This window comes from Camelina sativa, chromosome 19, assembly GCF_000633955.1.
Source record: "Camelina sativa cultivar DH55 chromosome 19, Cs, whole genome shotgun sequence".
Classification (NCBI taxonomy): domain Eukaryota; kingdom Viridiplantae; phylum Streptophyta; class Magnoliopsida; order Brassicales; family Brassicaceae; genus Camelina; species Camelina sativa.
The window spans coordinates 5,082,991-5,096,333 of record NC_025703.1 but is presented as its reverse complement, the minus strand read 5'-3'; the positions used below and the strand labels follow the sequence as shown (position 1 = coordinate 5,096,333).

The window sequence follows — 13,343 nt, the reverse complement described above, 5'->3', positions numbered from 1 at the left end:
CGGAGTACAATCCTCGGGATACCGAATTTTTCGGTTAAACCGTCAGTGAAGTACCAATGAGCATCTACAATCACACAAGCTGCAGTTGGTTCTTGAGACAAAAGCTTCTTTAGGCAATCACCGAAAGGAGCAACACACTTGGAATTGAGGACATGGATAAACTCGATGACATCCAGATAGGATTCGGGTTCAGACAAGCCATCGGGGATGGAGACGAAAGTGAAATGAGGGAATTTGGAAGAGTTTGGAGAGTTGAACTCAGTGTGGATCACAATGACGGAGAAGCCTCTGTTGAAGAAAATGTCGGCGAGCTGAAACATTGGGTTTAAGTGACCTTGTAAAGGAAAAGTAAAGAGAAGAATCACTGGTTTTGTTTCTCTAGTCTCCATATTTTTGTTGTTGTTGTTGGTGTTGTGTTTCTCTCTGTTTTAAGTTCTTGTTCACACGGGTAATGGCTATATTATAGATGTGCAAAGACTATTAAGACGAAAGCTGTAATGGGTGGTACGTCAGTAAGATACGTCACTCTTGCTGATTCGATCTAACTATATATATTAAAAGTGAGTCTAGCTACTCTACTTTGTTGTTAAACAATGACCAAATGCATGTGGGGTTATCAAATTTGTTATAAACAATCATGTTTATCATTTATATATCATGTGAAGGTGTTCAATTTGGTATCTATTTGCTGCTAAAATTAGGAAAAAAAAGAAATACAGGCCAATTGAGTTGTAAGTTGTAACCAAATTTTGTTGACTTTAAACATTTTTTTATAGTTTAACTACTTTTGTATAAACTATTATATATCTTAAATTTATACATTTTTCAAGAAACTTATTTTGTTGCTAAATCATTTGAGTTATCCAATGAATCTTATTCGTTTAATGATAGATAACTAGTAAGAATCTGTATGTTAATTACGACGGCCAATATATAAAACTCAAATTCAAATTGGTATCCGAATATGAATTGGTTACTTGCACCGTTATTTTATTTATACACAAATGTGAGTTCGATTAGTAATTGATGAATGTAAATAAATAAATAAAAAACAATGCGAACTGAGCTTTGTCGAACAAAAAGAAAAGTCAATGTTTTAGATGACAGGGCAGTGACTGTCTTTACAACATATAACTCCAAAAGTGATGGACTTTGGATTTGGCTTATATGAGCTTACTGACAACTTGCTTTTACTAAATCTTTACGAGACATGGATTGGCTAACTAAGCTCATTAATTTAAACAAAAATACATAAAGGTTAACATGTACTCAACCGGTTATATCGTCTAACTAAGCTCATTAATTTAAACAAAAATACATAAAGGTTAACATGTACTCAACCGGTTATATCGTCACTATATATTGGTTAAATTGGTTTAGTTTAGTCGAGACTCGAGAGAGAGACCCAAACAACATGAGATTCTGAAAGTTGGCAAAACATAGTCGATGTCATTTAGAGCGGTTTCTCAGTTTTTTCTTTGACAACATGTACTAATAATATACTACAACTTTAGATGTAGACAGTAAACGAAACGAAACTATTATTCATTCAACTAACATTGAAAGAATTGAAAATTTTAAGTTGAACAAAATTGGGCTGAATAATATTCAATCCATTCATCTCCAAAATAGTGGTTGAACAAGTTGAACATTTTTGCAGTAGGATTAGTTTATTTTTTCAACTTTTTAGGTTGAATGGGTTGAATAATTATTTTCAACTTCTTCAACTTCTTCTATTCAAATGGTGAAATTTGGTTGAATAATTTTTTTCAACTCCTTCAACTTTTTCAATTGTGCAACCATTTGCACCCTAAAACTAATAGCACTAATCATTCAACTATTAAAACACAAATAGTAGCACTACTAGCCTACTAGCACACATGTATGGTCCACCTTAGTAAACGCATCGTGCTCCAAATAAAGAAAATTCTTTCAAGTTTCAACCATATTTGGAGTGTCCTCATCATCTCTCATATATCATCACCTTTTTCTCTCTTTTTTTTTTCATTTTTTCTCATATATTAGCCATCACACCTAGTAGCAAAGTGCAAACCAAACCTTGAATCCCATAATTACATCTACGAATCCTCTATCAATTATCTATAGAGAAAAGTCTTTTATAATATCCAAAATATTATTTAAACCCATTACAACATATTTTGGAGCGTTGTCAAAAAAAAAAAAAAAAACATATTTTGGAGCATTCGAATCCGCATTTCTGTTTTCAACTTCTAAAAATATTTCTTTTTCCTTTATAAAAAATATTTATTAAATTACTTCGAAAAGAAAATAAATTTCTAAATATATAATCAGTTAGATAAATTATTTAGAATAGAAAATAAATTTCTAAATTTAAAGCTATAATTATCTTAACTAAGAGATATACTCAAAAATTAATATTGAGATCCACACTAGCTGACGTGTCCTCTTAGCATCAGAGAAAGAAAAAAAAAAGCAGAGACGGCGAACAGAACACAACAGAGAACGTGGGGGAGAGACAAGGCAAAAAGCTCACCACTTTCGATTCGATCCAAATCAAAAAAAATTCAATCTTTAAATCTTTCATCATCTTCTATCATCTTCCCCAGATTCAGATTCCAAATCTTCTTTACCAAAAACAATGGCGGCAGAACCTAACCCTAAGAACTTCCCTGTCCTCTCTTACGTCCTGGCTCGTCTCCCTTCTTTCACCACCAAATCCCCTTCCTCCTCCGCCGTTCCTCCTCCCTTCGATATCGAGCAACCACCATCATCTAGCCACTCGATGGAGATCGTCACTCAGATGCCTCAATTAACACAACCAGATGTTATCGCTTCCATGACCAGTGCGATCACTGACGTCGCCGAGACTCGATCCATCCTCCGAACACTAGGACCTAGACCCGATCACGAGTCAGTCGACAAGGCTCGTGCTAAGCTCTCGGAGATCGAATCTTCCTTATCTGAATCCTTTGAGGACATCGCGCTTACCGACGCGGCTGGGAAAGATGAGAAGAGGAGACTTGAGATGGATCAGGAGAAGACTTGGTGTGAGTCTGTTTTGAAGCTTGATGAGGTTCATGCTTCGTATGAGAAGCTTTTGAAAGAAGCAGAGGAGAGGCTTGTTAGGATTTATGAGTCTGCTGAGAAGAATGCTGCCGAGGATGAGGATAATGTTGCCGCCGTTGAGGTTAATGAGGAGGTTGTGGGGATACTGCAGCACGCTTCCGCTAATCCGGTTGATCGGGTTGATTTGTCTGGGAGGAAGCTGAGATTGCTTCCTGAGGCATTTGGGAGGATTCAAGGGCTGCTTGTTCTTAACCTCTCCAACAATAAGCTTGAGGTCACTTCTTATACATTTGCCACACTGTTGGTTCTCATTTTGATATACTCTCCCAAATTATAACTTAGCTGATCTGTGTTCTATGGTGGGGTCTGAATCTGTTATGGGCTTTGTCTCTGTTGAAAGGTTGAAACTTTAGTTTAGGATTTGAGAATTTGGGAATCTTCAGTGTAGCTTAAAGGTAACATTTTGGGGGCATTATAGTGTTATACAATGGTTGATGTAATCAATCCCTTAGTAAAAGATACTTACACAGAGATCTCGAGATGAGTCGAGATTGCTCGTGGCATTTCTTTTATATCTTGGTGAGGAACAATGCAATTTCTGATGTAATTCAATGAGATATTGTATAAATGATGCCTAGTCTGATGTGCTTTAAAGAGATTTAGGGATGTGTGTGTTGTTTGTCTTTTGCTTTGCGTCTTAGATTTTGACCTTGGCTATCTGTAGAAATTCCGGTATGTATGTGCGTGTTTGCTTGTTTTGGTTCGGCATCTTTGATATTGCATGTTCAGTATTGATGTGGTATGGTTTAATTCACAATTTTGCAAGTGTTTCAATGCTAGATCTTTTCTTGATTGTTCTGAGGTAGAATCTATGGCTCTGACTGAGGTTTATGTCCAAATAGGCGATTCCTGATTCAATAGCTGGATTGCATAGTCTTGTTGAACTGGATGTCTCCACGAATTCTCTGGAGACATTACCTGATTCTATCGGTTTACTCTCCAAACTGAAAGTCCTGAATGTTTCAACCAACAAGCTCTCTGTTTTGCCTGATTCCATCTGCCGGTGTGGGTACGTATTAATATACAAACTCCACTTTGTCAAGTTTGATTTTTGAATCAATTTTAACCACTTCTTGCATCAATACCTTAGGTCATTGGTTATCTTGGACGTGAGCTTCAACCGTCTCACCTACTTACCCACCAACATCGGACTTGACCTAGTGAATCTAGAAAAGCTCTTGATCCAGTATAACAAGATCCGCTCCTTCCCTACCAGTATAGGTGAAATGAGATCCCTAAAACACCTTGACGCCCACTTCAATGAACTGCATGGCCTTCCTGATACTTTCGTGTTGCTAGCAAACCTTGAGTACTTAAACCTAAGTAGCAACTTCAGTGACCTCAAGGATCTCCCTGCCCCATTCGGCGACCTCATAAGCCTCCAAGAACTCGACTTGAGTAACAACCAAATCCATGCCCTCCCAGATAGTTTTGGCACTCTCGAAAGGCTGACCAAACTGAACGTGGAGCAGAACCCACTCGTGGTCCCACCCAAGGAAGTGGTGAAGGAAGGTGTGGAAGCTGTGAAGAAGTACATGGGTCAGAGAAGGATCAGAATGTTGGAAGAAGAAGAGAAGATGAAAATGGAGAAGGAGATGGAGCAGGCAAACGCTGGGTGGCTCACACGAACCACATCTAAACTGAAAACTTATGTGGCAGACGTTTCAGAGTATCTCGGATCGCCAACTTTTCGAGACCCTTACCTTGAGCGAGAGCTATAATGTGACTTGGCTCGAAGACCAAAGAGGTTGTTCTTCCTCCTTTTTAGGCATTCAGTATATAATGAAGGGTCTCTCTTCGTTACTGTGTTGTCTGCTGTGATTCTTTCTGACGGGTAAGGCCTGTCATTAACTTAGGTTCAAACTTAAAAAGAGACTCGGGTGATGTGATAACATGGGTCCAGCTAATAAAATGAAATATACATTTTTTTATTTGTGAACCTCAATTTTTTTGTATTTTGCCCTTTCTAAAGAAACTGTGAAAGTGTGGATTGGGTTTGTGCCTATTCTGCTTTGTGGGTTTGGTTGGATTTAATAAGAAGCATATTGATGATTGCTTCATATTGTAGGTATCTTACATTAAAGTATTAAACTATAAGCGCAATCAAGAAAAGCTTCTGATCCAATGATGTACCCTGTGTAAATTTGTAAATAAATTAACTGTGAATCCGTTGATCCTCCCGAAGACATCCCAAAGGAAAATCAAAGCTGATCATTAAATGTCACAATCACGAACTGGTGGCTTTCACGCCGCCAAAAAAAAACCCATAGATCCATCGTTTCAGCAGATCTGGTTCCACGCTTAGCAACCAATAGCACATGCTTCTCTTTGGAAATAACGTAGTCTTTACCATCACACTAATTGCATCTTCACTCTTAAGTTTTCATTCAATTCCCACCTAATCTTTTGTCTCTTAAAAAGATTACACAGACAAGGAGAATCAACGTGTTCTACAGTGAATATATAAGATGGCCTCAGGCCTTCAGCTTAAATACCGTTAACCGGTTTAAACCAAAACTAACGAACACTCAACAGCTTTTCTGGTTAATAGTGAAAATGTCATTGAGTTAGTTGACACCTACACTAACCAATCACTTTAATCGCAATCACTTTGAGTGTTAAATCAAACATTCTTCTTCGTTTCAAGTCTCTCCAACACTCGAGACCAACCAATACGATTATCTACAACTTTCGTATCCTTCTGTGAGGTAATCAGGTAATTCTACAACACAAATAAAACGCTGTTTAGGAATCTCATCACATCGTCTTTTTTAAGTGTTTACTTAATTAAGTGCATGGGAGAACAAATAAGTTGATATTTAGTCCATCAAAATTGTGACATGTTGATTTATCAACGTTACAACTTGAGCATATACTACTATATAAAGAGTATTTGCGTATACAAAATGTCTTTCTATATATCATCATTTCGATATTAATGTTACTAACCAAAAATCACAACGCCTTAATTAAATAACTACGCAAAACAAAATCTATAATACATCTAAAACGGGTCATTGCATTAATATTAACTGGAGCCAGCTCCACGCAATGACACAAACTTTCTATATAACATTAACTCTTGATCCGTTTTAATCTTCATACAGACCAAAGTGAAAAAAAAGGAAAACTCAGTAAGTCACTAAAGTCAGTATACAAAATGGTGATGAACAGATCGAGTACGACGCCTTATTCGGTGGTGTCGGAGTTTGAAGGAACATTACTGAAAAACAAAGATTCATTCTCTTACTTCATGCTCCTTGCCTTTGACTCATCTGGTCTGATTCGTTTCACCTTCTTGCTGTTTCTCTGTCCCGTCATCAAACTCCTTGACGTTTTCGGCTACAATGACGTCTCTCTCAAGCTCATGATTTTCATAGCCACGGTTGGTCTAAGCGAAGGGGAGATCGAAGCGGTGGCTAGAACCGTCTTGCCAAAGTTCTACATGGATGATGTAAGCATGGACACGTGGACGGTATTCAGCTCGTGTAAGAAGAGGGTCGTGGTGACGAGGATGCCTAGAGTTATGGTGGAAAGGTTCGCGAAGGAGTATCTTAAAGCAGATAAGGTCATCGGTACGGAGCTGATCGTGAACACGTTCGGTTATGTCACCGGTTTTATACGTGAAACCGATATCGATCAGTCTACTTTGAAGCGTGTTGCTGAATTATTTATTGACCGGAGGCCTCATCTAGGTCTTGGAAGAGCCTCTGTTACGGCTTCTACGACTTTCTTATCGTTATGTGAGGTAACGTTATAAATTGTTTAATTTAGATGATATTTTCAGTGGAATTCGAGTACTTCTTTCACCAACACTCTTAAGTGATAAAAAAATCAATAACATGCCATTTTCTTTTAATACTCAAATCATCTAGTGATCACTATTTGGACCTAATTTACACATAAAAACAGATTCGTGCACCGGTTCCGGAGAAGATTGTCAACTACCATAACCAACAACTTGAGCTGCAGCCGGTGATTTTTCACGACGGACGCCTTGTGAAGCGGCCAACACCAGCCACAGCTCTCCTCATACTCCTCTGGATCCCATTTGGAATTGTTCTTGCTCCCATCAGGATCCTTGCCGGGTCCGTCCTCCCATTGTGGATCAGAAGTTACGCCCTGAGGATATTAGGCTGCCAAGTCATCGTCAAGGGAAAGCCTCCTCAGCCACGAGGACCCGGAAACTCTGGCGTTCTCTTTGTATGTAATCATAGAACGCTAATGGATCCAGTTGTAATATCCACCGTGTTGGGACGCAGCGTCATGGCTGTTGTATACTCCCTTTCGCGGTTTTGCAACCTCTTCTCTCCGATCCCCATCGTGCGAATACAAAGAATCCGAGACGTCGACGCCAAAACGATCAAACTAGAGCTGTCGAAAGGAGACCTAGTGATTTGCCCCGAGGGAACAACTTGTCGTCAACCGTTTTTGTTAAGATTCAGCGCGCTTTTTTCTGAGCTAACGGACATGATCGTTCCTGTGGCGGTAAACTGTAGGGTTGGATTCTTCCATGCCAACACCGTGAGAGGCTGGAGATGTATGGACATGATATTCTTCTTGATGAACCCGAGACCTGGTTACGAAGTGACGTTCCTGAACAAGCTACCAATGGAGGACACATGTTTATCGGGGAAAAGGTCACCGTATGATGTGGCGAACCATGTTCAGAAAATCTTGGCAGACACGTTAGGGTTCGAGTGCACTAGCTTAACGAGGAAGGATAAGTATAAGGTTCTCACTGGAAAGGACGGGACAGTGTCGTATGTGTCGTTTCAGGATCAAGCTAAGAAGATCATTAAAACTTACAATCCTTTTTCCTACTGGATAAAATGTTAACTATTCAGTTTCCACGTCAAGCTCATTTTTCATACTCTCTTTTCAATAACTCTGTTTTACGTTTTTACAATTGCTCGGTTTAAAGGTGTAAAATACTGTATGGTTTTATTAAAAGCCCAAAGGGTTTAAAGATGATTTGTGTGATTCGGGCCTATTTTTAGATTATCGACATCTTTTGGTTGTTTTCATTGGTTTGATAATTGTTTTTATTTTTTATTTTATTTTTCTTTGTTTACGCCAGTGAAGACTAAAACAAGGGTTTCCTAAAAGAGATCTAGGAGAAGTTTGTGGTGAATTGTTCTTGCTAAGATTAATCACTCTACTTTTACTGATTTAAGCAATGAAATCGTGCCTGTCTCGATGTGGGTCACCTCTGGATTCTTTTGTGCACCGCTGGTTTGGTATTGGTTTTGATTTTATTGATAAAAATGATACCCGACACTGGTTTACGAGAGGTTACCCTTAATTTGAACAAGCTTCCGATCGAGGAGGCGAGGAGCACGTGTTCATCCGGGAATAGGCCGTATGATCTTGCGATGCATGTTCAGAGAATCTTGGCGGATACGTTAGGGTTTGACTGCAGTAGTAACTTCACGAGAAAGGTTAATTAGCAAAAGCTTCTCAAGACACTTGAAAAGCAAGTCGTCGCTTAAGGATTAAAAAAGCTAAGAATAGATGATTTCCCCTTGAAATTCAATTCACACGTCATTTTAATTTATCTGGAACTAACGTTTGAGATAGTCCTGGGCGTTCGGGTATTCGGTTCGGGTTCGGGTATATCCATTCGGGTATCGGGTATTTTGGATATTGAATTTACTATCCATAAGAGAACCGAATCTAATCGGATCGGTTCCGGTTCGGTACTCATTCGGTTCGGGTTGGTTTGGATAGTTGATATAAGAACCGAACCAGAACCGAAAATTTCGGTTATTAATGGGTTTGGTTCTTAAATATACAAACCTACTAAATAACACCCAAAATTATCCGAAACTACAAGTACAATAGTTCAAAAGTTACAATCATTCAAAACAATCCCAACAATAAGAACATGTTATCAGATATCAAGTTTCAAAAGGTAGAAAGAGTTAAAGAGATTAAAGGAGAATAAGGTTTAGAGTTTGAGATTTGAAAAGTAGTAGAATCAAACTGGTAGTTCTTCCATCTGCAACTTCTTTTTTTCTCCTACTGCCTGAAATATATTAGATCACAAAGTCAGAATACATAATAATATACTCGGTTCTTAAAAAGAAGGAATACTAAGAAAGGTACATGAGTCATTGTCGTGTGTTTGTTTAATTGCCTTGTTCTTCACTTGCGAACTGAAACTCTACACAATGAAAAACATATAATCATTAAGCTTTTAAACATTGACAACAAGACAAAAGGCAGACAATTGGTAAACTTAAAATCTGGATGTGTTACCTTTTTCAAGTTGATCTTGCTCTTCAATATCAGCAACCATTTGTGCAAAGTTTTCCACTCCCTTTTCACCTATGTGATGGTCAGCCTTCATCCATTGTTCAGTGCACATCAAGACCTCAATCATGTAATGAGTTAAGCAACTCCTTTGTGGAACAAGAATCTGACCACTAGTGCTAAAAGCAGACTCCGAAGCAACTGAAGAAACTTGCATAGCTAGAATATCTCTAGCTAGTTCAGATAAAACTGGAAACCTTGTTGAATTGAACCTCCACCATGACAACACATCATATTCGGTTCCTAATAAACTGCTCTTTGGATTCTCAACGCTTTCCTTTAAGTATATATCAAGCTCTGTCTTTGTTTCATCATATCCCTCTTCATTAACCAACTTGTTGTAAACAGAAGCCATCCCCTCAGTCCCCACTTTGACTTCAACATCCGCAACATGATAAGCAGGGCGATGTCCTCCAGCAGTTGTCCCACCTTGAGAGGCTGATGATGCAAAACCTGGTGGGTTAGATCGATTTGTATTATACTCCTCAAACAACTTAACCATAACATCAGATACTGACTCACCAAGCCACTTAGATTGCAACGACCCTTTACCATATAGGGTTTCAAAACACAGATTAGCAAACTTCATCTTATTCCTAGGATCAAAGACACTAGCAATAATCAAAAGCCTATTGATATTATCTAAACCATCCCAGTACTTGTCAAATTTCCCTCTCATTGCTTCAGCTTTAACACTTAAATCCAGATCAGCACTCTTACTCACTGTAGTTAGATGATTATCAATATCACAAATCTCACTATAGACTTTATGAGAGCAAACCGTCGTAGATGCTGAAACAACTAATGTAGATTGGTAGAAGACTGTGAGAATATCAATCAATCCATCAACCTTATCCCAATCAGCTTTCAACGGAGGCCCAACTCTCATTTGACCATTATCCATTTCTAGAAAATGATCACTGTAAAGCTTGTCTTCTGCTTCCATCTTGTCAAACCCGTGTCTAAACTTAAGAGCTCTAGTCAACATGAGAAATGTAGAGTTCCATCTAGTTCTGACATCCAAAGTCAAACTACCTCTAGTAATTCTCCCTGAATCTAGCTTATGCTCAAATGATTCAAGCCTATTACCTGAAGCTCTCACATACACCACAGCATTACGAACTGCAGCTACACTCTTACTCATTTCACTGAAACCATCTTTGACAATGAGGTTCAATATATGGGCACAACAACGGACATGCATCATACAACCAGATAATATCAATGCATGAGGACTTATTTCTTGAAACTTCTCCACAAATATCTTAAGAGCATTTGTATTGGCTGTAGCATTATCAACTGTAATTGTGAAGACCCTCTCTATCCCCCATTCTGCCAAACAATCTAGAAGAACATCAGCTATGGTTGCTCCTTTATGGTCCAAAACATGCTTAAACCCGATGATCAACTTTCTCAACCTCCAACAAGAATCAACAAAATGACAAGTAATTACCATGTAGCTTGCTCCTGTGCTTTGTGCGACCCAAATATCAGTAGTGAGAGAAACTCTTTGCTTCTGAGCTACAAGCATTTTCTTCAAGGCATCTTTTTGGCTCACATACATTAGAACAATATCTCGAGTGGCTGTCCTTCTGGAATGTGGCTGGTAAAGTTGAACCCGCCTGCAGAAGTGTCTCCATGCTATACTTTCAATGAAGGCAAGAGGAAGCTCACCTAACACCAACATCTCATTACATGCCTCTCTAAAAACTGCTTCTGTTACTCTGCCCACTTGCATGTTCCCAGTAGAAACTCCACTACCGCTATTCAAATTTTGCTGAGTCGATCTTTGCTTCCAAGCGATGTATGACTTGCATGTTGTAAGATGTTTGGCCAAATTTGAAGTTCCTGAAGTGGTCGCACACTTCAACCCTTGACAACAATAGTTGCACTTGCATCTGTTTCTATTATCTGGCAGCCTTGTAAAATGAGCCCACACCGGAGACCTTGTTTTCATTTCTACTTGGGAAGTAGACCCAGTAGCTCTTGTTTTGGCTTTCCTCTTGCAACCGGTTTCATCATCTTCAACATTTATATAATCCTCCTCACCCTCACCCATAACTTCATCTTCTTCTCCATCCACAAAGTTTTCTTGGCAGGACGAAATAGGCATCTACACAATCGAGATATGCAAACAACAACAAAAAAGTCACTATATGCATCATAACTAATCATAAGTATAGATTTATAATCGAGCCTACGAAAATCTACAAAATTATAAATATATAAACAATAACCTTAATGAATTGAATCTATGAAAATGAGAAACTTTATAAACAATCACGAGTTCACGACATTGAGTGATAATTACCTTGAATACAACCAAAGAATCGACGAAAGAGAAGATCAGATAAGTGAAAACAAAACCAACTCTCTGCCTTCGTTCTTCACTTCTTGTTGTTGTCGGCGCGGCGAAGAGGGAAGCAAGATATTAGGTTTAGGCGTTTAGGATTATTTAGATTACATAATAGATATGTTTATGGTGGGCTTAACGAGATATATTATCAAAATTCCTAATGGGCTTTGGTGTATTGGACTTATACATATATAAATATTAGTGGGCTATTAATGTGATCTGTTATTTTCGGATAACCGAATGGATATCGGGTAATATCCGAACCGAACCGATATCCATGGATATCTAATATACTATCCAATCGGTTATTACCCCTTATCCGAACCCGAACCGAAACCGAAATATTCGGTTCGGTTCGGTTCGGTCCATTCGGTTCCGGTTATCTGCCCAGAACTAGTTTGAGACAAAGTAAGTCCCAATTAGACGTTCGTTATTTATGCTAAAATTATACCAATAGTCTTAAAAGGAAGTGATGTATTTTAGTAAAGAAAACGCGTTGAGGAGTCACCTATCATCCGATGGTTGAGTAATAACGGATATTATTGTATGACCAACAAAGTCGTGTAACCCTCTACTTTTTTTCTCCTTCATTTTTTTGTAATTTTGTATCACGAACATTTTGAAATAATTGTGGTGAATATATAAAAATCATTCATGAGAATCAAACCAAACAAATTGACATTTCAACGACGTGTCTGTTACTACTACTACTATATATAATTTGTCGGTATCGTGACTATAAACACTATTTAAAAACAAGTCTTTGTAATTTCTTTGTTTTTCGAATCTTTTGAAATTTTTTAAAATCACATTTATGTTAAAAAGAAAAAGAAAAAAAAAACTGAGCCGAAAATCATAAATACACAAAACTAAAACCGAAGTTAATATAAATCAATTTCGTTTTTGTAAATTCGAAAGCCAAAACCGATCAAAGAAAATATTAAAACCAAAATTGAACCGAACCAAAGAAGTCAAAACCGATTCCTTCCTTTGTTCACACATTCCAAATCTTTTGATACTTTTTTCTTGATCATTATTATTGAACGAATCAACGCAAAAAAACACTCCCATTACTATATAAAAATAAAATAAAAAAATTAACTACGACTGCATTAATTAAAGAATTAAATTATATAATATATACATGAAACGCATTAAATCTCATGAACTGAAAAAAAAAAATTAGTAACAGCAATTTTCTCCATAATCTCTCCATTGACCTTTGCTTCTTCTTCTTCTTCTTCAATCATAGTTTCTGGATTCAAACCATTCTCTCATTCGTGTATTTTTCTTTGTAACTTACAATCTCGATTCGATCCAATGGAAGAATAAACTCTCTGAAGATCTCAAAAAAGTAGACAGATCGATTGAGGTGTGAAGATCAAATTCGTCGGTTGTGTTAGGGTTTTGAATCGATCGAGATCGGGTTTGGTTTAATTCTCGAAATTTTTCTAGAAGGAGGAGGGAGATGAAGATAGCGGCCAATGGCCGGTTTTTCACAATCGGATTAGTAGCGTCATGGTACTCGTCGAACATCGGAGTTCTATTGCTGAACAAGTACTTG

General features: G+C 37.9%; 3 protein-coding genes across 3 annotated transcripts in view; all 3 read left to right on the top strand.

Annotated features, from left to right (window-relative positions):
- Nucleotides 2,437–5,170, top strand: LOC104764884 (plant intracellular Ras-group-related LRR protein 9). The gene is made up of 3 exons (XM_010488483.1): nt 2,437–3,322; nt 3,951–4,117; nt 4,199–5,170. The coding sequence occupies exons 1-3, from the start codon at nt 2,621–2,623 to the stop codon at nt 4,827–4,829; spliced, it is 1,500 nt and encodes a 499-aa protein (XP_010486785.1). The 5' UTR covers nt 2,437–2,620; the 3' UTR covers nt 4,830–5,170.
- Nucleotides 6,230–8,101, top strand: LOC104764883 (glycerol-3-phosphate acyltransferase 5-like). The gene is made up of 2 exons (XM_010488482.2): nt 6,230–6,856; nt 7,021–8,101. Exons 1-2 carry the CDS (start codon nt 6,269–6,271, stop codon nt 7,945–7,947), a joined length of 1,515 nt encoding a protein of 504 aa, XP_010486784.1. The 5' UTR covers nt 6,230–6,268; the 3' UTR covers nt 7,948–8,101.
- LOC104764882 (probable sugar phosphate/phosphate translocator At3g11320) overlaps nt 12,939–13,343 on the top strand; it is a gene marked incomplete in the record, with an annotated part of 3,212 nt that continues 2,807 nt past the window's right edge. The window contains 1 exon segment of the mRNA XM_010488481.2: nt 12,939–13,343. Coding sequence (XP_010486783.1) covers nt 13,248–13,343 — 96 coding nt within the window.

Coding starts and splice junctions, on each gene's coding strand:
- LOC104764884 (XM_010488483.1), top strand. CDS start 2,621: ATGGCGGCAGAACCTAACCCTAAGAACTTCCCTGTCCTCTCTTACGTC. Junction 3,323..3,950: donor TCTCCAACAATAAGCTTGAG/GTCACTTCTTAT, acceptor ATGTCCAAATAG/GCGATTCCTGATTCAATAGC. Junction 4,118..4,198: donor GATTCCATCTGCCGGTGTGG/GTACGTATTAAT, acceptor TCAATACCTTAG/GTCATTGGTTATCTTGGACG.
- LOC104764883 (XM_010488482.2), top strand. CDS start 6,269: ATGGTGATGAACAGATCGAGTACGACGCCTTATTCGGTGGTGTCGGAG. Junction 6,857..7,020: donor CTTTCTTATCGTTATGTGAG/GTAACGTTATAA, acceptor ACATAAAAACAG/ATTCGTGCACCGGTTCCGGA.